Source organism: Sturnira hondurensis, unplaced genomic scaffold (assembly GCF_014824575.4).
Source record: "Sturnira hondurensis isolate 20B ecotype Veracruz unplaced genomic scaffold, ASM1482457v3 Scaffold0022017, whole genome shotgun sequence".
Classification (NCBI taxonomy): domain Eukaryota; kingdom Metazoa; phylum Chordata; class Mammalia; order Chiroptera; family Phyllostomidae; genus Sturnira; species Sturnira hondurensis.
Genome location: NW_028094648.1, coordinates 8968208 through 8992492, shown reverse-complemented (window position 1 = coordinate 8992492; position 24285 = coordinate 8968208). Strand labels below are relative to the sequence as shown.

The window sequence follows — 24285 nt, the reverse complement described above, 5'->3', positions numbered from 1 at the left end:
TGGCCCCCTCTTCCAGGCCATGCCCAGAAATATCTGAGGATGACCATACAGCCTACCGGGCTTTACTCCTCCGGTCCTCAAGTGTTCTTCACATGAATAGATTTCAAACACAATCTTGGTTGTCATTACCTCAACATTTAATACATGTTTGTGTCTGCTCTTCATCTCAGCCTTACGTCTAAGGTTTCCAACTATCGTTGACCTAAAGTGTTCTTAATTGAGTGTGTAGTAGTCAACATTGAAAAGAAAACACTGAGGCCCCAGGCAAATCCTCAGGAACCACTTAGTGCTTCCTTATCTATTAGGCCCAGGATTTTGACAGCTTGAGAAGAGCAAGTTACTAGATTTTAGCTGGTTGTTCTGCCAACTGAGACTCATTCAGAAAGAAGCTAAATTATTTCTGGGAATATCATCCAACTCACTTTAAAATTGTAATTTGTTTTATATGTATAAAATTGGATTTATACATGAAGTTTCAGGAATATGTCAGTTATATTAAGCAATGTTCAACTATAGTCAACATATTTTAAACTCCCATTTACCTAAACCTTTAGAAGGGCTTCTTAAATGAAGTTTATTTATTTGTTCATCTATTTCTAAAAATACTTACTAAGCACCTACTATGTGGTGGGCACTGTTCCAAACACTGGGTATACAATGATGTACAAAGTCCAGTTTCCTGCCGTGTGGACTGTATAAAATAAGACAGATGACCACAGACAAGCAAAAAGAGATACAGCCAGGCCACAATGAAAGATAACAAGAGAACGATGGAAGGTGGTTAGAGCAGGTTTCTCTGCAGAGATTTCTTTTGAGCAGAGGGCTTAGAGTAAGGGGATAGATCCTTAAAGGGGATGGGAACAACATAGCTATTGAAATGAGAAAGAAGTTGACATTTTTGAGAAATATTTAGAAAGATCAGTGCAGCTGGGTCAGGGTAGATGATTCTAGAGGAACTGGGAGGCTTCTAAACCCTGGTCAGGAGTTTATCTTATGATCTAAGTCTAAAGCCCCAGAAAGAGGAGAAGCAGGGGAATGACATCATCTAATTTGTGTTTTTAAATTATCACTTTGAGAGCTAAGTAGAAAACTAATTAGAAGGTGGGGAAAATGAGAAATGTAAATTTTGCATCTTTGAAAGAGGTGATGAAGTTTGTACCATCCCAGAAACTCACATACCTTCTTTGAGTACTATATCAGTAACAGTACTTATGATTCATGGAGCAGTTACTATGTGCCAGATAGTGTGGACTGTGTGTGAGCACTTTATGTGAATCATTGTTTAATACACAAACAAACTCTATGAAGTGGATATTATCAGTATCATTACCATAATAAGGACACTGAGGGTCAGCACCACTAACCAAAGTTCCGAGGTTTTAAAACTGACTACAGGCAGAGCTGTAGTTTGAAACAGGTTTCATCTGCCCCCAATCTTTCAAGTATATTTTCTGCAGTTGCTGGATAAACATCTAATCTCCAGCGAACATACTTATCGGGGTAAAAGTACAGTGCTTTTGAAAAGGATCATTTGAACAAATGCATTTGATCTTCCTAATAATTCTACATTAAATGAGTACTGTACAGAGATATAGTTTCTAATCTCTAGTCCTCTGGCTATATACACTTCTTTATGTATTTCCACAGGTATTAAGAATTTCTGTTAAGGAGCCCATGGCAAAGCAACACTCAAAAGGGAAAAATCAATAGCAAAACATGTCAGGTGTTTAATGTTAAGGCCTCACTTCATGAGCAGAATTTTTCTGGAAAGCATGAGATGTGAGTAGAGCGATGACAATCAGCATGGTCTCCTGGGCGTCTTCTAGGAGCAGGGCCAAGGCTGGACCTTTCAGGCCAGGGTAACCCCCTCCCAAGCTTTGATAAAGTTATAGGCCTTTATTCAACCAGGCGAGAAAGGGTGATAGTTACACATCAGAAGCATGGGGGTGCCATGCTGCTTCCTCTTTCAAATGCAGAGGCCTTCCGTGTACCATGCCTATTAAGTCACCTAGAAACTTTTGTTATCCTCTTGGCCCAGAAGTTATAAATTTCTCTCTAGCTGCTTGCTGATATTTCTAAGCTATTGCTTCTAACCCATGAATTTTTAGGGTTACCCAAATGGTTTATTAGCTAAATCTCGATCTCTTGAAGTACATTTCACTGATTCTACATAAATTATACTCTACTTTATACTACATGATACACACATTTATTGAATGCAACCTAGTCTAAAGTACACTGTTAAAGTTCATTGTTATCCAGTGTGATTTTAATGAGTATTGGAGGTCTCAAAGGGCTCCAATTAAAAATGATAGCATTTACACATCCCACTGTATCTTTTTTTAAGTTAAATTTTAAATGTTATTAAATAACTATTTTCTCTTTGAGGAACTATAAGCAGTTCTCTGTTATGTGAATAGCAGAGAAAAATAAGATAAGAGCTTACATGATAGTGTAGTACAAGAGAAATACATTTTACTTTAGAATTATTTTCTGTATCCAAGATGGCAGAGGAATAACTGGAAGCTACACTAACCTCCTGCCAGGACTGATCTGGAATTACAACTAAACTGTAGAGAAATCATCCTGAGTAACCAACTGAACACTAGCTGGAGAGAAGCCTTATAACCAAGGACAGACAGAAGAAACCACTTCATCATAACAAGAGTGGTAGGGACTGTGGGAAAGGTGTGAGAGGGCTGGCTGGTATCTCTGAGGTTCCACGGGGATATTTCAGCAGCTGGGAGGTTCCCCCTGAGCAGTGTAGAGTCTAAACCATAGCCTATAGCTCCAGAGCCATAAAGGAACTCAGATAACATCCAGCTGTGAAAAATAGCAGGGTTTCTGTCTGCCAGGGAGCAACAGCGAGAGACACAGAGAGCCTCTTAAAGGTCCAGTGCACAAAATTTTGTTTGCAGCCTTTTTTCCTAGACTCTGACAGAGAGGACAGAGTGGACTAGAGATGCTTGAGGAGTGTCTGGGGTTGGTGGGTCTGGGAGGAGAACTGAAGGAAGAGCCACCAGGATCCCTGTGCTGAGTCATTCCCCATACTGCAGGAGCCATCTTCCTCCAGGAGAGCACTCCCCTCCAAGTGACATCAGCCTGAGGGGAAGCAAGAGCCCACCCCCAGGAATTACTCTGCTCCACCTTGTGGTGTTTAAACCTGACTGCTGATCACAGCTTGATTTGTTTAATGGCTGGTCAGTTTAACAGCTAATTAACTCAACAGCTTAGATGGGAAATACAAACAGCTAAAATGGGAAGTCAAAGAAATAGACCCGAAATGAAAGAACAAGAGAATTCTCCAGAAGAATTAGATGAAATGGAGGCAAGCAATTTATCAGATAGAGTTTAGAGTGATGATTATAGGATACTCAACAGCATGAAAAAAGACATAGAAACCATAAAAAAGGACCAGTCAGAAACAAAGAATGCAATATCTGAAATAAATAATACACTAGAAGGAATAAACAGTAGGTTGGATGAAGCAGAGGATCAAATCAGTGATTTGGAAGACAAGTCAGAAAAAAACACCCAGGTAGAGCAGGAAAAATAAAAAAGGATATTTTAAAAAATGAGGAGAGCTCAGGAAATATTTTGGACAACATGAAGCAGAACAATACCTGCATCATGGGAATACCAGAGGAAGAGAGTGAGCAAGGGATCAAGAACCCATTTGAAGAAATAATAACTAAAAACGTCCGTACTCTGATGAAGGAAAAAGACATTCAAGTCCAGGAACCTCAGAGAATGTCAAACAAATTGGACCCAAAGAGGCCTACACCAAGACACATCATAATTAAAATGACAAAGCTTAAAGACAAGGAGAAAATCCTAAAAGCTGCAAGAGAAAAGCAGGTAGTTACTTACAAGGGAGCACCAATTAGACTGTGATTTGATTACTCATCAAAAACATTTCAGGCCAGACTGGAGTGGTATGAAATATTCAAGGTGATGAAAAGCAAGAACCTACAACCAAGGCTACTTTACCCAGCAAGGCTATCATTTTAAATGGAAGGCAGAATAAGGAGCTTCCCAGACAACAAAAAAACCCAAAGGAGTTTGTTAACACCAAACCAGTACAGCAACAAATGTTAATGGGCTTGCTTTAAGAAGAAGAAAGAGAGAAAGAGAAAATAAAATAAAGGAAAACAGTCTAACAATAAAATGGCACTACATACATATCTATCAATAATTGCCTTAAGTGTAAATGGCTTAAATGCTCAAAAACAAAAAGACATAGGGTAGCTGAATGGTTAAAACATAAGACCAATGTGTATGCTGCCTCTAAGAGACCCATCTCTGATCGAAGGATACACACAGACTAAAGTAAACAGGTGGGAAAAGCTATTTCATGCAAATGGAAAAGAAATAAAAAGCTGGGGCAGCAGTGCTTATAACTGACAAAATAGACTTTAAAACCAATGCTACAGTAAGAGACAAAGAAGGACACTACATAACGATAAAGGGAACAATCCAAAAAGAGGACACAACCCTACTAAACATTCACACACCCAATATAAGGGTACCTAAATATGTGAAGCAAATCTTGATGGACATAGAGGGAAAGATCAACAGACATACAGTCATAATCAGGTATTTTAACACCCCTTTGACTTCAGTGGATAGATCATCCAGACAGAAAACCAACAAGGAGACAGCAGCCTTAAGCAACGCATTAGATCAAATGGATTTAATTGATATTTTCAGAGCATCTCATCCTAAAGCAGCAGAATATACACACTTTTCAAGTGCACATGTTTTCTAAGATAGACCACATGTGAGGACATAAAACAAATCTCAATAAATTTAAGAAGATTAAAATCATATCAAGCATCTTCTCTGACCACAATGGTATGAAACTAGAAATCAATCACAAGAAGAACACTGAAAAACATGCAAAGACATGGAAGCTAAATAACAACATTAATAAACAATGAATGGGTCAATAAGATCAAGGAAGAAATCAAAAGATACCTTGAAACAAACAAAAATGAGGACACAATCCAAAATCTGTGGGACACTGGGAAAGCAACCCTAAAAGAAAAATTTGTAGCAGCACAGGCTTATCTCAAAAAACAAGAAAAAGCTCAAATGAACCCTCTAACTTTATTTACACTTAAAGGAACTTGAAAAAGAACAAACTAAGCCCAAAGTGAGTTGAAGGACGGAAATAATCAAAAGTAGAAATCCATTATAAATAAATAAATGATATAAAGTCTAAAAAATGATACAGATGATCAGTGGATTCAAGAGCCCATTCTTAGAATTATTTTCTATAATACCTTTTACTTTCAACAAATTTATTTTGCTTATTAAATTTAGCTTGTAGGTCTCATGCTCATCATAAGTGATAGTAAGAAGCAATGAGCTGAAAGTATAACTATAAAATTAAATATGATGATAAGTGTAGTAACAAAAAAAATAGCCTAATTCCCCAAAGGACACCTGAAAACTGTAAATTATCAGCCATTATAACAGAAAATGGAAAACTCTCCCATGAGAACATTTTTCAGGATGAACCAGGAGAAAAATAAATTTTACCTAAAAAGTGCCCTAAAGACTGTGAGCGCCTCAACTAAAACTTTGCAACTAATTTAACTTGAGAGCAGCAACTGAATTATAATAAGGATGATCAAATGAAATAAGAGTCTTCTAGAAGCTGAATGTACTCTCTTTCTTTGTCTCATTTATGCACACACATGAGTCCATAGAAAAATTAGAGTTGAGATGTCAGTGACATCGTCTGAAATTAAAGAGAAATGGAACCAGCGGCAGCCTTCAGTATTGTATTTAATTTTCTTATTTTTTAAATTAATGACTGAATTTGTTTATTTATTTATTTATTTATTTATTTATTTATTTATTTTAGAGAGAGGGGAAGAGAGGGAGCAAAACACTGATGCAAGAGAAACATCGATTAATTGCCTCTTGTGTGTGTCCCAACTGGTGACTGAACCCACAACCCGGGAATCAAACTCACGATCTTTTGCTTTGTGGGATGACACACAACCAAATGAACCACACTAGTCAGGGTTACCTAATTTTCTTTTAACATATAGTATTTCACATTTTTTCTAATTCCTTAACACTTAGCATATGTTATAAATAGTTTTTATGCTCTCAATTTTATTAGCACTTGTTTTTGTCAATCCACTATTTGAAAACTATTGCCAACATATATTTATTGAGCTGTCTCTAAAAGCCAGGCACTATTCCAAACTCTCTGTCATTTAAATCTCACATGAATTTAATAAAGTAAATACTATTATGTCCATTTTACAGATAACAAGGCTGAGGCACATGGCTCCATATCCTGCTTTCTCAGCCACTCATGGAAACTCAAAGGTGGCCCCAAAAGACATGTCCATGTCCTAACCTCTAGAACCTTGACTGTAACCTTATTTGAAAAAAGGTCATTGCAGATGTCATTAAGTTAAGGGGCTTGAGAGGATGAGATCATCTTAGGTTGTCAGGATGGGTCTTACATCCAACAAGTGTCTTCATAAGAGATGGAAGAGAAGGCCACGTGAAGAAGGAGCAGAGACTGGAGTGATGTGGCCACAAGTCAAGGAACACTTGAAACCACCAGGAGCCAGCAAAGGCGGGAAATAACTCCCCCAGAATCCCCAGATTTCAGCCTTCTGGCTTCTAGAAATGTGTGAGGATAAACTTCCTTTGCCAAAGCCACCCCGCTCAGTCATTTGTGACAGTAGCCCTAGGAAACTAATACAATCACTCTGTCATACTGCCACTGTTCTAGCAATCATAAAGGGATTCTTTACTGCCACCCAGTTTCACTCCTAGGAAAGGCCCAACAGCTCTTCTGACCATGAAGGCAGCCTCTGCTGATAGTTCTTTCCAGCAAAGCTTTCCTGAATTCTGTGTCTGCGGACAGTTCTTTTCTTACTTCAAAATCTCAGGATCTGCTGTTTGTATTCTACCTAGTCTAGTTTTTATCCTATGGCAATGCAGGCTTCTTACAGTTCAAATAATAAATGGATTTTCCTGTTAAAAGCTTATTTTATACACTAATTAAATCAGTACAAATAACATGCAATCTATTTGCACTTGAAAATGTATTTCAATCTAACATCACTATTCTGAAAACTCCCTAACATTTCAATGCAGAAAGTAACTGTCATTATTTTAACACATGCTTTTAAAGTGTATGCTTAGTATTTCAAATATTCCCTGACATTCTCTTCATTGATTCACACTTATTGAAAATGATCTCTAATCTGGGGTGGGTGGTGGGGTGGTAAAAAAAAAAAAAGAAAATGATCTCTAATCCTATTGGACACTGGACTGGGCGTTCTCTGTCCTTCTACATCCACCCTTCACCCTCCCTGCCCTGCTCTGAGTGCCAGACCACAAAAGTCACCCAGCATCTCACCCACACCTGATGTAGACCATGAGATATGGGACTTTTGAACTGATGATATTTAGATGAGATTTCGGATCTTATCTACTGAGCTCCCATTAACTGCAAGTCCTTGCCCAGTGGTTGTTGGCGAGTTCAGCGGGAGGCCCTGGTAGATGGACAGACAGGAGGAGAGTGAGGTCAGGGTATTTGTTTCTTCTCTATCCCTGCAGAACTGCCGTGGTCCTCTGCCTGGGGTCATAGCACTTGGACTGTTGGGAGACCCCCACCCCTACCTAGAACTCTCTCCAGGGGCTGCCCACCCTCTTCCCCATTCAAGTCTTGGGTGGTGGAACTGCATCTCCCTATTATGGGACCCTGATGTCTCCCATCACTTATTTGTTCTCTTAAGCCTAACTACACCTCCATGAACAGCCTGTTCATTAAGCACTTCCCATCACCCCTTTGGGTATGCTCTCTGTCATCTGCCAGACCCTCACTGAGGTAGCTACTGAGTACCATGGCTGACAGCATCAATACAACACACTGAATTGTTTCTTCCCATACATGAAATTTTCCAGGGCTTCAAAAAGTTCTAGTCTAAAAGAATTATAAATGGCGATGACTGGTGTGTGTGTGTTTTTCTCCCTTAACAACAACTCCACCAAAATGTGGTAGCCTGGGATGATTTTGTTCCTGTCAGATACTTCTGCTACAACTGACTTATCACCAAATGACTTTGGTTCCAAAATACCTGTCATCACCATCACCAATGCACTCGGGGAAGGCAAGGCTACAGCCAAAAAGCATGATATGTTGATAGCAACTGAGGCGGTGCAGGTACATGAAGAATTTGAGGAACGTCTCCATTTCCATGTTTTTGATGATTGAGAGGGGAGTTGTCGGCGTGGTGTGGTAGGGCAGCGTCTGACACTGGCTGTGGGTGATGTTCATGCAGGCACCTGGGAAGTCCAGATAATTACAGTTAGGAGCAGACACATCAGAATTACCTATTTACAAATAGCAGATATGAGAGGCTAATGTGTTCACAAGATAAAATATATTTTGTGAGAATGATAACAGATATACAATCAGACATGCACACACAGGATTATATGTGGGGGGGCACACAAATACACGTGTGTGATAATGAAATCAAGGTACTTATATTCATAGAAGAACATTGTGTCCTGAGCAAATGTGTGGGAAAAATACACCTAGCTGGTGGGCATATAAATTGGCAGTCACTGTTCTGGATCACAGCTGAGCAGGGGAATATGCATCAAAGAAATCTTTTGAACATGCATACCATTTTACACTGTAATATCTTTTCTAAAAAATTTATCTTAAGGAAATAATTATGATCGTGAACATGGATTTTTCTATAGGAATCTTCATCGTTACATAGTTTCTAATTTTTTTAATGTTTTTAATTATCGATTTTGGAGAGACAGGAGGGAGGAGGAGAGACAGAGAAAGATAGAGAGTTGGACAGACAGACAGAGAAGCATCAATTTGTTGCCTCACTTATTTATACATTCATTGGTTGATTCTTCTTTATGACCCTATGGGGGATCAAATCCTCAACCTTAGTGCATCAGCACGATGCTCTAAACAACTGAGCTACCAGGGCAGTTTCCAATTTTTAAACAATAAAAATCACCTAGGCAAGTCAACAAAGAAGACTGGATTAAAATATTATTGAATAAACAACAGAATACTTAACTGAGATATATGAAAGATGCTTTTAAAAGATTTAATCATACAGACTGATGCTTATAATTTTATTTATTATAATAAAAATAGCAAGCCACAAAACAATTTGTATATCGTAATTCTGTTTTTAAAAACATATGATTATGTAAGGATTTCCCATCCTGACTGTGTCAACAGTTCAGGGTCAGCCCCAAGGCCCCAGGTTTACTTCCCACAGCTGGCTTCTCTCCTGGCCACTGCCACCTCTACAACCTTTCCTTCTTCTCCAACCCATTCATTTGCATGGTTTGTCTGATGTAAACTAAAATATTAATATGGGTCCAAATGATGGCATTCTAGGACAGGGTTATATTGGGTTGGCCAAAAAGTCCATTCAGTTTTTTTCATAAAATGAAAGACACATTTTTCCTTTCACCAATAACTTTACTGATTTGGGTATTTTGAGTATGTCAGCTATCTCCCAATATTGGTTTCTAATGGGTAAAGGCCAGGTTTTCTGCTAAACATCTTCTAATGCATAAGAAAACCTCACAGCAAAGAATTATTTTGCCAAAATGTCAACAATACCAAGAAACTTCTCAAACCACTCTTGACACATTCAATCAGTCACAGCACTTTCTCCATACATTGCACAAGTCTTTTGGGGGGTTTGAGTTGCAGTTTTACCTTTCTTGAAATAATAAAGCATAATATGCTATAAATGTTACACATTTTCTTCCATCTTCAATGTTAAAATGGCTGCACAAAAATTCACCAATTTTGATAAAGTTTTTACAAATGCATGCTGAAAAAATAGTTGTCACAATTTAATATAACAAACTGTTTCAAATTAAAGACAACTAAGCATGTCTAGAGCCATCACATGGGAAAAATTAAATGAACTTTTGTCCAACCTGATATTTTTCTTTAGTCAATTCTGTATTCTCTTACTGATTTATATAAAAATTTATTATATTTATTTAAAAAATTGAAATTTTGGTTATTATTTAAGCAGACTACTATTCAAAAGCAGAATCTTCAGGTTTTGGAAATGCAGTAGAAATATTGCTTTTAGTTACATTGGGGAGGGGGGAAACAAAGAGAGAAAGTTCAACAAGAGAGGAACATATGTTTTGATCACTGTATAATTTCTAGTCAAAGAAATGAAGAGAAAAATCTTCCTAAGCCCAAGGTTAACTTTATCTTAATAAAGATAATGTTGAAAAAAATAAGGCTGCATTACTTTTTTTTAATTTATATTTTATTGATTATACCATTACAGTTGTTCTATTCCCCCCTTCATTCCCCTCCACCCTGCACACCCCCTCCCTCACCCTTCACCCCCTTTAGTTTATGACCACGTGTCTCAAGTTCTTTAGATTCTTTATTTCCCCCACTATTCTCGCCCTCCCCCCTATCTATTTTTTACCTACTGTCTATGCTACTTATTTTCTGTATCTTCTCTCCCCTTCTCCTCCTCCCACTCCCCTGTTGCTAACCCTCCATGTGTTCTTCATTTCTATGGTTCTGCTCCTGATCTAGCTGTCCTCTTGGTTGGCTTTTGTTCTAGGTGTGGTTGTTAGTAACGGTGAGTTTGCTGTCCTTTCACTGTTCATATTTTTTATCTTCTTTTTCTTAGGTAAGCCCCTTTAACATTTCATATAATAAGGGCTTGGTGATGATGAACTTCTTGAATTTGATCTTATCTGAGAAGCATTTTAAATGAAATGCTTCCATTTCCTTCCATTCTAAATGAAAGCTTTGGTGGATAGAGCAGTCTTGGATGTAGGTCTTTGGATTTCATGGCTTGGAATACTTCTTCCCAGCTCCTTCTTGCCTGTAAGGTCTCTTTTGAGAAATCAGCTGACAGTCTGCTAGGAACTCCTTTGTAGGTAACTGTTCCCTTATCTCTTCCTGCTTCTAGGATTCTCTCCTTCATTTTAATCTTGGCTAATGTAATGATGATGTGCCTTGGTGTGTTCCTTCTTGGGTCCACCTTCTTTGGTTCTTTGGGACTCTCTGAGCTTCCTGGATATCCTGGAAATCTATTTCCTTTGCCAGACTGGGGAAGTTCTCCTTTATTATTTGTTCAAATAGGTTTTCCACTCGTGGCTGTTTCTTTTCTCCTTCTGGTACCCCTATAATTCGGATGTTGGAATGTTTAAAGATGTCCTGGAGGTTCCTAAGTCTCTCCTCATTTTTTTGAATTCTTGTTTCTTCATTCTTTTCTGGTTGGATGTTTCGTTCTTCCTTCTGGTCCACTCCATTATTTGAGTCTCAGTTTCCTTTTCATCTCTATTGGTTTCCTGTATATTTCCCTTCATTTCAATTAGTTTAGCCTTCATATATTCCTCTAATTTGTGGCTAAAATCAACCAGTTCTGTGAGCATCCTGATCACCAGTGTCTTAAATTGTGCATCTGAGAGGTTCCCTATTTCCTGGTCACTTAGAGTTATTGGCTCTGAGGCTTTGAGTTCTTCTTGAGCCATATTTTGGACTGACTGTTCATGCCTGTTACATATGAGGAGCAGAGCCCCAGTTGTTCACCAGGGCTGGGCCACTCAGTCGCTGGGTTGTGATGCTGTATGCAGGGGCGGGGCCAAAGGAAAGCCATGGTGGGCCCCCTCTGCTGCCTCCCACCACCCCCGCAGGCCCAGGGGTCTGTCCCACTGCATGCAAATGTGGGACCGTGATCAGCCTGCCGCCGGGTTCGCCCACTGGAGCCTGCTCAGTCCGTCTCACTGCTCACTCCTCTGCTGGTTTATCTGCATGCGAATGTGTGACTGCAGCCAGCCCACCGCCCTGCGCCCTCACTGGGTCAGCACGACTCGGAGCTGCCTGGGCGCCTGGGGTTGGGGGAATCTTTCTTGCCTGTCCCTGCTCCACTGCTGGCTCCACCCCTCTTACTGGTCAGGTTGAACGGTTCGTTGTCGTCAGACTTCCATAGAGTTCATTTTCTTTGTTCTTTGGCTGCGTCTTTGTTCTCCAAACCTTTGTTGTACTCAAACTTGGTTGTGGGAGAAGGCACAATGTTTCCACCTACGCCTCCATCTTGGCGGAAGTCCTCAAGGCTGCATTTCTGACAAAATGGCCAGACTAACTCTTTGACCTATAATACAGAAAGTATAACCTATCACAGGTTTCCCAAACCCCTTTTCTCCTTCACTCATTCACACAGACCACCTCAAAGGTCCATTCATTGATGGTCTTCTCTGATCAACTTCTAAGCGTATTGCCTAGTCTCACGTTTCTTACAAGCCTCTCTGAAAACCACCCAGCCATACAGGAAGTCATTCCTCCAAATGATCAGATTGTGGCCACTAGTTACAAGAATCTTACACTTCACAAAAAGACACTGTTATGTAATATTTACTGATCGCCCAAAATACACTAAACTCAGTGGACAAGATCAAAACATGATTTCCACTTTCAATGGCAACCAGTGATGTGTAGAACTTCTCTGTATGCTAGATACTAGCATAGACATGGCAAAAAATAAAGAATAAAGGCACAACACTTATTTTGGACCTCATCAAACTCAAGATTCAAAATGGTAAGAAAGGAAAGAGATGAATAAAAATCCAAATTATGCACACAGGACTCAAATAGACATACACATGCACACATACATGAGTTTAGCTTTGCCTGAGTGCTGAGAGAGAGATTTCATGAATATGAATGGTGAGGTTCATGAATATGGCCTTCAAGTCACTCAGTAGGGGGAGTTACAACACATTTCACTGTAGGAGAGCATTGTGGGGGTGGGGGGGACATACAGACAGAGGACTTCAAAAATACAGTTAATTGAGTATATGGTACTATAAGCAGAGATGCTTGCTTATAAGAGCTGAGAGCAAATTTTTTTCCATCAAAAACACGAAATCATTTGTGGAAATTTCAGTCTTAGGAAAACATCTGTTGAAAACAGACCTTGTGCCAGGCATCAAAATACGGACTCAGATTCCCTCATTCATAATTATGTCACTTTCTCAACCCAGTTAAGTGATAACACATCTGTATCATCCATGAAGAAATAATTTCAGAAAGGCTAAGCTATCTGCCCAATAGTGCACAGATATTACATGGGAATTCCAGATCTTCAAGCCTATGTGTTTCTGAGTAACTTCTGTCTGGAGTTGCCTCAGGCTATGAAAAGGGGCTATTATGTTAAAAAGTTATTATTAACTAATGATTCCTAATGACCCATGAAAGGAGGAGGCTAAAAAGCATATAATAATATATCACAAGGTCTATATTTACATTCACAGATAATATACCCATGTATACTGACCACATGCTATCATTTGTTTTATATCACATTATTTTCTTTAGGGGTCATCAGCTGTGAGGTTTATAAACTTGATGAAGAGCCATATTTGAAGCAATTAGATGACAAAAGTCTCAGTCACTCCACCTAGCCAAAGAAAACACTGAATATTGAGAGATCATTTAAAAAATCAAGATAGGAAAATCACTTTCAGTGGCTTGTACTATGTTCAAGACAGTGTGAGTTTCACGAAAGAAAAAAAAAGTACGTCACCTATAATTGAAAAAAATTTTTCATTACTTAAAAATATATATATTTCCCTCTCTAATAGCAAATCCCCTTAAGAAAAAAGAGAACTTGTACTCAGGAAATTTTAAAATAATAGTGTGGACCTTAAGAAGAAGTTTCAAAATAATTGGTATAGACATAAATATATTGTTTCCTATCTGTATGATGGTTTTCTAAAGTTTTCCAAAGTACTGTCACATTATAAAATATAATCTTAGTAATACAATATATACTCTTTTTATAAATTAAGAAACTAAGTCTCTTACAGATAGGTAGGTAGGAAGTTGATGGATAGAAAGATAGGTTCGCAGACAGACAGAAAGTGATTTGCAGAAGGACACAGTAACAGAAGTGGGCTGATACACAGGTCCTCCATCAAATTACAAATATTAAAATATCAACTTTCTAAAGTACTTTACTGTATTTTTTCTAATACCTAACAGAACCTTGGTAACCTTGCTGACTTTGCAGGGACAATTGCACATTTAATTGGAGGGCTACTAGTAAGAATTCCATCATGTCAGGGGGTGGTATTTTATCAGAGCATGGTTGATTTGTCCTAATTTATCTAAATTGGCTCATTGAACTAAATTGCTTCACAGATCTCCCTTGTGGATGCATCTGCATTTGTTTTTCTTACTTCTAGATCCTGAGAAATTGATGGAGTGGTAAAGGCCAGATCTCTGTCCACTCTGTAAACCTTGTCAATGGTTTGGGAAGAAACTCATGGCAGAGTTGGCTTTCTTCACTGGTTCAATCCTCTCATCCAGTTTGTCATCAATTTTGTTGCTATTTCTCCAATGATATCTTTCATTCCCTCCTCTTTAGTTTAAATTCTAGCTCTTTTCTGGTTGTATATACCATGCAGGGCCTTCTCACATTTCACCACTTTTATCTGCATATTTTTGTCCTTAATATTTACCGAAGGATATAACACCCCCGGCGTTGTACTTGGCCCTTTCACATCAGCTCATTGGCCCACCCTGCAAGTTACTCTGTTTTACAGCTGCAGAAACAAGGTTGAGTAATTTTCTGCAGGATTCATGCAGTTACGAAATGCTAAAATTGGAATTCTACTACAGTCATCCCCTCCAAAATCCAAGTCTCTTTCCTCCAAATGCTGCCTCATAATCCAAGTGTTAGAGTTGAAGGTATCTTCTCACTGGGTTTATACCACTGAGGGTGGGGCCCCATGAGGTCCACAGTAGCGAGTGGGGTCTTCCTCACTGCTATTCAACAAATATTTATCGCAAGCCAAGCACTGCTGTAGGTGCAGAGCAAGTGACACCATGCTCAACAAAGTCCCTGCCCTTGTGGAGATTGGAGTCCAATCACGTTGGAGCGGGGCAGAAACTAAACAAAGAAACACACAAAAATAATGTCTGGCATTGTTATACATAGTCACAATCCTAATCTCAGCAAGAACCAAAAAAACAATGCCTCCATAAGCAAAGACTAACATGACCATAAATCTGTTGGTAGGGCCAATGGAGAACTATTTTGAAGGTGAATTCCTCCTCTAAGAAACAGATGAGAGCTAAATATTTAATAGGTAGGAATATGATAAAATTCAGGTGCTATGAAGAAACTCAAACCAGACAATCGCGGTTCGATTCCCAGTCAGGGCACATGCCTGGGTTGCAGGCCGGTTCCTTGCAGGCCAACTCCCAGCAGGGGACGCACAAAAGGCAACCATACATTGATGTTTCTCTCCCTCTCTCCTTCCCCTCTAAAAATAAATAAATAAATAAAATCTTTAAAAAAAAAAGAAATTCAATCTACTCTTTTGAGTTTTTAATAATTCATATTCATGCTCAAGCATTCATCTTGTTGCAGTCTGCCTTCATTGTTCCTATTATAATGTTTAAGTTGTCATCATTGCCTGTTTACTGAGGATTTATCCACAGCCATCAAATAAAAACATCAAAGGGAAGCAGCTCCCCCCTCCCCACTCATCCCTGGACTAAAGAGCAGCAGTTGAAAGACAACAGGGGCGCTGCCCTGTCTTACTGTGACATTACTGACTGTGTCCCCTATGCTGCACTGTACCTCCCATGACCATTCTGTAACCACCAATCTGTGCTTCTCAATCCCTTCACCATTTTCACCAAGATACTGAAAATATCGGGGAGTGCTTTGTATTATTTTAAAAAAGGTAAAAAGGGTATTCAGGTGATTTTTATAACAGTCTCTAAAAGTTAAACAATTTTAATTTAATCTAGTATAACTACTTGAGATTTGAGCTATTCACCTAATATATTTGTAGGTAACTTTCATGTGTTTTAAACAAAAAATAAAAGTAAAAAATAATTCAAAAATATATGTTAAACATTATCTTGGCACAATTGCTTTTAGCTTATCTCAATTGCTTTTAGCATGAGAACTCACGGTAAGCAGAAAAAAAGGAGAATATGCTACAAAGTATAAAGCCTCGAGAAAGTCGAGTAGAAAGACCCCTCCACTAGAACGCTGCTGAGCTCTGAGGAGAGCGGGGGTGGCGATGATGGCGGCAGCTGACAAGAGTAGGAGAAAGCACGTTAACGAAGTGAAAGCTGCTGGCTCCAAACTCTGACACCTCCCCCCCCCCCACAAGGCTGTGTGACCTTGGGGACATCACTTAACCCCTACAGGGCTGTCCAACCTTTTGACATTTCTGGGCCACACTGGAAGAAGAAGAGGTGTCTTGGGCCACACATTAAATACACAAATACTAACAAAACGTGATCAGCAAAAAAAGAAAAGGTTTTAAGTAAATTTACAATTTTGTGTTGGGCCGCATTTGGAACCATCCTGGGCGGCATGCGGCCCGTGGGCCATGGGTTGGACAGCCCGGCAAACCTCGTAATCTGTGAAGTCGAAATAATAATAGTGCCAATCACAGGGTTGTGAAGATCCACTTTGTCAATGGCGGTAAAGAACTTCAGACAATGCTTCCATACTGCCGATGTTTGGCTGACGTTTCAACAGCACTGATACCTTCAGCAAGTAAAAATATGCAATTCAGAGAGTGGATAGGATGAGCTCAATTTACTGTGCTTTAAAAAGCTAAATGAACCATTATTATCTATTCAAGTTGTATCTTACTTAACATAAATTTATTCTGAATTTCCTTTCCACTTACTCTTTTATAGTAAAATAAACCAATTGAACAACAAGGAAGTAGATAAAAGATCCTTGAGGGACTTCGAAGCTGGGTGTGTTGCTACAGGCACCTTATACACAGCACTTTAACCCTCCTGCAAGCCTATGGACAAGCTGTTTGTATTCCCATTTTACAGATGATGAGACAGATGCAGTGAGGGTAAGAAAGTATTCAAGGTAACACACATTTTAAGTCGTTGAGCTGAAATTGAAACCAGGTCTTCCTGACCCCATAGCTTACTTTTTCCACTGCATCGTTCTGTCGAAGAGACTGTTCCATTTTAAAAACTGTAGTTGACTTTATTCATTGTAATATAAAATATTTTAATGAAACTTTTTGATTCCAGCAATAGAGTTACTTCTCCAAGATCGGTAAAAACTAAGCCTTCTCAAAGGAAACAATGAATCTGCTGTGAAAACAAGTTATGGATCTTCACCAAGAGACAGTTTGGACTAGAAATGCTTAGCGTCTATTCCTGGCTATGCTCTGAAGTCAGCCCCGGTCAAAACTGCATCAGCAGAGTGGAATAATGAAGTTCATTCTTTATTCTAGATAACTCGCATGGAAAGCAACAGTTGCCAGAATGAGTTCTGGGAAAAACCAATCTGAAAAGATATGGTGTTCTGAAAACAATCTGTAAGAGGGTTACAGAGAGATAAGGAGGAACAGAGAGCTCCAGACAAGACCTCTGTGAAGATTCTGGCTTCTTAACCAACACTGTAAACATCTTCGAGTCCAAATGTGGTAACTATTTTATTTCTCATACAAGAAATCAAGGAGACAAAAGTAAGACGCATTTCCTGAAGGAGTAAATTGTGACGTTTGTAATGAGTCTTTATATAGATAAGGCTTTGGTAGAATAATGTCTTCCTAATTTGTGCAAAAATAAAAACATAAGTACCTACCTAGTGCAGGGTGGTACAAATGACCAGTGAAGAGCAAGCCACTACTGCCAGAAGAAGCATGACATTTGGGGGTTGTTATTTCCTGCATAGGTACATATATCCCACACTGAACATTTTTAATGCAGCTTCAAGTCTCTTGGCAAAGCCTTTCGCCAAGCTTTGAGCTTTCACATCCTGCACGTGTATATATGTATGTGTCATTCCCCTTTCATGCATATACATGTCCATACCATTGGATTTTAAGATGTGTAAATGGTAACTAAAGCCTCATAACCTGTTGTAATCCATTCATTCAACAAATCTGTAATGTGACAATGTTGTAACATAGTGAGGGGTCAATAGTTTACTGCAAAATAATCATTATTCACATTCCATACAATTAAGTAAGATATAACGTGTCAGATGACACATCTTTATCCGTCAGTCATTTTAATTAATTTTAAAAGAATTGGTAGACATCTTATCCCTACTTAATTATCTATCCTAGCATTATGAATGATTGAATAATAATAGTAACTCAAATTTGTATGGCATTTTCAAATTTGGAAAACATCTTCCCCATATGTATTATGATGGTCCCACAGTCTGATTAAAACTCTGCCTTTATCATCCTTTGTTTATGTAGTCTCTGACAAGTTACCAAATTTCTCTGTTTATCAGTTTCTTATCTGCAAAATGGGGATCATAATATCTGTGTTCGAGGGTTACTGTGAGAATTAAATGATCTTTACACAATGCCTATCATTAGCACATACGATAAGTTTTAAAAGTTTTGGCTGCGGTTACCTCATTTGCGACTTACACACTCTGTGAACTAGACACGGGAGAGATTTGTGTCCATGTCGTGGAGGCAGAGATATACAGGCTGCATCCTGCCTCTTTCTTCTGACTCCCATGAAGAATTCTTTTGTGGAGGGACTAATTACTCACTAATAATACAAAGAGGATCAACATTCAAAGTTTCATTAATCAGTTTTGCTTACTTGCAAAATAAAGCACTGCTGGCTGTTACATTTTCTGAAAAACATTCACTAAGTGTTTAAAAACATTAGTTATTTACTAAGAAAATATTAAGTCCATTCAGTCACTGAGCTTGATGCAATGGAATTTAAAAGTGAGAATTTGAAATTAGACCACATTTTACTATTTAGCCAAAATGTACTTCCATACATATGAAAATTATTTTTATGTGTTAGCTGTGGTAAAAAAAATTAATTCTATACTGATAAGTGTATAAGAAATGACTTAAGGGCTCATCCTGTTCACCAGGGGCAGCATTTATTGTAAAATCACTACCTCGTTCGTGGTTAGTTTTAAGCTTTGTGGCTCACAAAGGCAATGAGATTTCCACGGGCTTTCCATCCCTGCGTAGTTTTAGTGGGAATCTCACGTTAGGTTTCACGACAGTCAAGGTTTAAATGTTGAGGGAATGAAGGACAGGGCAGACCTGTACGCTAAGGTTGGATTACACCAGCCAGCTGTTGTGTTCCTAAATGTATTTGCTAAATGCTCATTCAGATATTCCTCTCCAACTCAGAATTCTCTAAACTTAAAATCTGTAACAAGTCGGCCTCAAGCTGAGCTGATATTTACCTTTCTAACTCTCTGAATCTGCAAAGAAGAGTTCGCAGGGCATGCGATTGTAAGGCAAGATATGTTCTCCACACTCAAGATGAGAGATTTAAAATAAATTTCTGGTATTATTTTTTGGAACACATATGACGTCTTACTTTATTTTAATAAATATACTTATTCTCTTATCACAGGCAATACAAAATGAGAAAGTAAAAGCAAAACATGAGCAAGAACTCAACAAGAACAGGGAGGGAGTAGGGGAAGAGTTCTGTGAGTTGCATCCTCATCATGCACAGACCCCATCCCTAACTGACTGGCAGCCCTGACATTGGGGAGGCCTTTCCTTACCCCCAGCTCCAGGCATGGGGCCTGTCTAGCCAATGGCAATCAGATCATGACATTGCCTGGCACTGTGCTCAGTCCAAAGGCAGATTCTATACTGAAGGTGGTCCTATCACAGTAAAACCAAGGAGCAGAATGGGCTATGTAATTTGGGGCACTCAGGGGGCCCTTCCACACTCGGGGCCCCATGCCACCACACAGCTCTGCATGCCCATGAAGCCAGCCAATGATTAGAGAAGGAGCCCTCCCTCCAGGGACCTCTATGACTCTCCCCACAGGAGTATTCAAGTGGCAGTCCCAGGGTCTCTCTCTAACATTTGGTAAGTACTACAGCTGATCAGTTTCAGAGCCCTTAGGGACTCCAGTACAGTCAGAGGACTTCTGCCTTTTTATATGACTTCAGGATGTCAGAGGCTCTGCTAACCAAACACACAAGCACCCCTGGCTTTGCCCACTCAGTTGAACGTTGCATCAAACAAGTGCTTCTGCCTGGGAAACCAGACATATGTGCACACTGCCTTTCAGCTCCAGCTTGGAGAGTCACATGCTTCTCCAGGGAGACTGCCCACACTTGGAAATGGGGAGGAGTCTCTGCCCTGCCCTTGTTGCAGCCGCTTCCCTCCCAAGTTCAGCCAAGAGAAAAAGCAGGTCGAAGAGCAGTGCCCCAACTCCCAGGCTAAAATTCTTGCTGCCTTCTGCAGTACCTACTTCCCAATTACAGTGCACCTAGTAAGTCCAATCTATCCTGAGTCAGTTATTTTGAGCCCTTAACACATAGAGAGTTTCTCGAGACAATATTAATGGCTATACTCTATCTCTACTACAATTACATTAGAGGAATTTGATCGAATTGTAACTGAAGACATCTGTTGGGCATTAAGAAAAGGGTTTCTTCTTAAGAAGATACTAACAGAAAATTTTAGAATATCTTTCTCCTACTTGTTACCAACTATAGTAGATAACATCAATTCACTTGTCAGACGACAAAAAAATAGGACTGTGTAACACTTGACCTTGAACCGTGTCAATCCTGAAATATCCTTGTTCATGTCATTTTCACGTTAAGACAGCAATGGGAATAACTGGAATTGAGGGCTCTGTGATAATAAAACTAAAAAAAGAAAAACACGGGGAGTTTAAACATGAAAATGAATATATACAGCATGGGGGAGTAGGTTTATAGTTGTGAGTATGCAAAAAAGGGTATATTCTTATATTATTATTTATTAATTATTACATTATTTTCCACATGAACAACTCTAAACCTACTTTTGCCCCACTCTGTACAGTTGGCATAGCAAAGAATCAAAGTCAAAATCAGCAAGACTGTCCCAGGTTCAAGTGGAGCACACATACCACTAAGCTAGGGAGAGACAGATCGGAGGGCACGGTGGAAGACATGGAACTTGACACAAAAACCCGAGAGTGGGAGTCAGTTTTGTTTCTAGTGGCACTGTAATTTTTCCTTAATTGGAAAATTTTGGAACATGCATTTTAATGATAACTAAATATTTAATATAGGATTTAACATATTCCTCTGTAAAGCTTTTGTTTGTACCAGACAATTTCTTAAAACTATGAAGTATAGTATTTTAATTAAAAGCTAGCTAATAAAATTCCTGTGTCAACAGTACAGAGAGTAGCTCAACTTTCAATTATGAGAATAAGTTTAAACTCTACTACAAGAAACACTAGGAGGAAAAATGGTCCAGAAAGGATTCTGAGAAAATATTGCAAGGATGAGAGAGGGCATGAGGGCATCCATTGTACTGTTCTCTCTATTTTCATGTGTAATTAAAATTTTGTGTGTGAAATACTTGCTTTAAAGAAAAGATTCTGAAATATTGTGGACTAAATAACTGGAAAGCTGACTCATTATAAAGATCTAGAAATATTTTGTAAAATAAGACTTATTTTATGTAAATAGCTAAAACTTTCCATAAAAAATAAAAATCCCAAGATTCTAAAAATGCTGCAGTGAACTGAAAACATTCAGTCTGTAACATTCCATCCTGGACCCCAAACTCATGTCCTTATCACATGCAAAATCCATTCCTTCTATTCTGACAGTTCCAAGAGATGCTCATTCTAGCATCTACTCTAAAGTCCAAAGTTCGAAGTCTTGTCTAAATACCATGTAACTCAGACAGGGGTGAGACTCAAGGTTCAATTCATCCAGAAGCAAAATTCCTCTCCAGCTATGAATCTGTGAAACTAGACATGTTACGTGATTCCAAAATACAATGGTGGGACAGGCATAGAATAGACATTCCCATTCCAAAAGGGAGAAATGGGAAAGAAGGAAGGGTTGATGTGTCTCTACTTGGCCACTGATGGTACTTGCTGTGTCCCCACACAGGGCCTGCTTCACTGTCTCTCATGGTCGGCTGTAACATGGCCACTTGGCCAATCCCCAAACAGGCAACGAGTTTTGACTTAAGGTCTTCATTTCCCATGACAACCTTCCCATATTAATTTACTTTTAAAGTGTCCTTACCATATTAAGGACACATAATATGGTAACATGGTCACTGTGGCTTAACAGCCATTAGGGCATCATAAATTGGTCTCCAGAAATTCCTGTGCTAAGACCTTTACCCAGGGCACATTTAGAAACATATAACCCAAGCAGAAACAAACTCTCCTAGTTTGATCACCTAATGAACAATGGAAAAATTGCCAAGTAATTCCAAAGAGGGAATCCTCCCACTTCCTGAGGTGACACATTCTTGTCAATACCTGTAAAAGACAGGTTGGGCCTCCCATAAAATTGAAAACTAAAATCTGTTTGATTTATCTAAGCAATCTATAATTATCTAAGACAATTATACCAAAGGCAAGTTTTTAAATCTAAGAATAAGACAGCATAATCATATTAAAAACGGAAACTCTAGGACTCCTTTTAAATTAAAGTTTACTTTTATAGTTATAAATAAAAGTTTTTGATATTTAGAAAATGGTTTATTATAGCATAAAANGACAGGTTGGGCCTCCCATAAAATTGAAAACTAAAATCTGTTTGATTTATCTAAGCAATCTATAATTATCTAAGACAATTATACCAAAGGCAAGTTTTTAAATCTAAGAATAAGACAGCATAATCATATTAAAAACGGAAACTCTAGGACTCCTTTTAAATTAAAGTTTACTTTTATAGTTATAAATAAAAGTTTTTGATATTTAGAAAAATGGTTTATTATAGCATAAAATGTTATGAGTTAGCCAGCTTGTCTTTGAAAAAAAAACATAAGAACTGAAATGGATCATGTTTTCTTTCATCCACAACCCTCTCTAACAGAATTTCTCCAGTTGTAAATAATACATCCATGTCTCTGAGTAGTTACTTGGCTACTCGGGAATAGGACTTCCATCTGACCCATCTCTATAGTCTACATAGCCAAACCCCAGATCTTGGCACCCGATAAATAGCAGCTGGCAAATGACTGGTGCTTCCCAGAATATTACCTTAGGCTCTCAGAAATTAAGATGTCTCATAAAGCTTTGAAGGGTATATAAGTACCATAATGAGTTTACAACAATCAATATAATTATAAACCAGTACTATAATTCATCAAAGCAAACACCACATGCAAATATTAGACTGATGCAAAGCAGCAAAATAAAAGACATCAACACTAAAAGACAAAGAATGGTTTGCATCAAGTGTGAATTGATGCAAAGCTTTTGGCTTGGAAAACTAATTACCATACTCATTTCAACTACAAGTAAGGCAAAAAGCATATTCTCCAAAGGCACAAGTAACAGCAAACAGATTCCCACTGATGGGTGTTTTGCTCTCAATACAAAATTGTACAAAGACCAAATCTCTGAGACAGTTAGCAAATTGAATGATTCAGGCAAAGAATATACACAGTGCCAATTTTCTTTCAGAACCAGAGAGTAAATTACAGATTAAAAAAAATTTATCTGAGAATTTGGCTTTTAAAACATTGTTTTTGTTCCTGAGTTAGATTTGGACTGTTCTGGCAAAGCTGCTATCAGCAGGCTACTGTTTTTCTCTACGTGGATCAAGAGTATTTGGGCTGTTCCTCTTTTTTTTAAATATTTTATTTATTTATCTTTAGAGGGGAAGGGAAGGAGAGAAGGAGAGAAATATCAATGTATGCTTCCTTCTCATGAGTCCCCTGCTGGGAATTGGCCTGCAACCCAGGCATGTGCCCTGACTGGGAATCGAACCGCGATCGTGTGGTTCGCAGGCCCGCGCTCAATCCATTGAGCTACACCAGCCAGGGCTTGGGTTGTTTCTCTTGAAGAAGAAACTGTGATAATAAATCTGGAGAGAAAAATTTTGAGGCACATGCCATTTTTGACATAACTATTTAACTCTGACTCTCATTTTGCTGTATTAATGTGTTATAAGCTCCTTGCCTTTGGGGGCATCTGTTGCTAGTGGAATATTGCAAGATTCATTTCAGAAAGAGGGTCAAGAAGTCCTGCCCAGAAACCTTTGAGAAGGGAGGAATGGTACTGTAGCCAAAGGAGAACGGCAGGCACTGTTCCACTACCCCCTTCAGAAGCCTCACTCTGCAAATCATATTCTTCAGACTTAGTTTATGATTAAGTTTGCTCACTCTGGGAGAGACCCTACACATCCTAGGAATGGAGTCATCTAAAGATGGAATAGGAGGAAGGACAGGACAATGAGGGGAAAAAGGGCAAGACAGAGTCCATTCCTACATTCAAACTT

General features: G+C 38.7%; 1 protein-coding gene across 2 annotated transcripts in view; it reads right to left on the bottom strand.

The window, feature by feature from the left end:
• The window catches only part of CORIN (corin, serine peptidase), a 193788-nt gene that overhangs the window by 122491 nt on the left and 47012 nt on the right, over positions 1-24285 (bottom strand). For both annotated transcript variants that reach the window (XM_037034235.1, XM_037034236.1), the window contains exon 4: positions 8118-8325. In XM_037034235.1, the coding sequence (XP_036890130.1) occupies positions 8118-8325 (208 nt within the window). The remainder of the gene's footprint in view (positions 1-8117; positions 8326-24285) is intronic.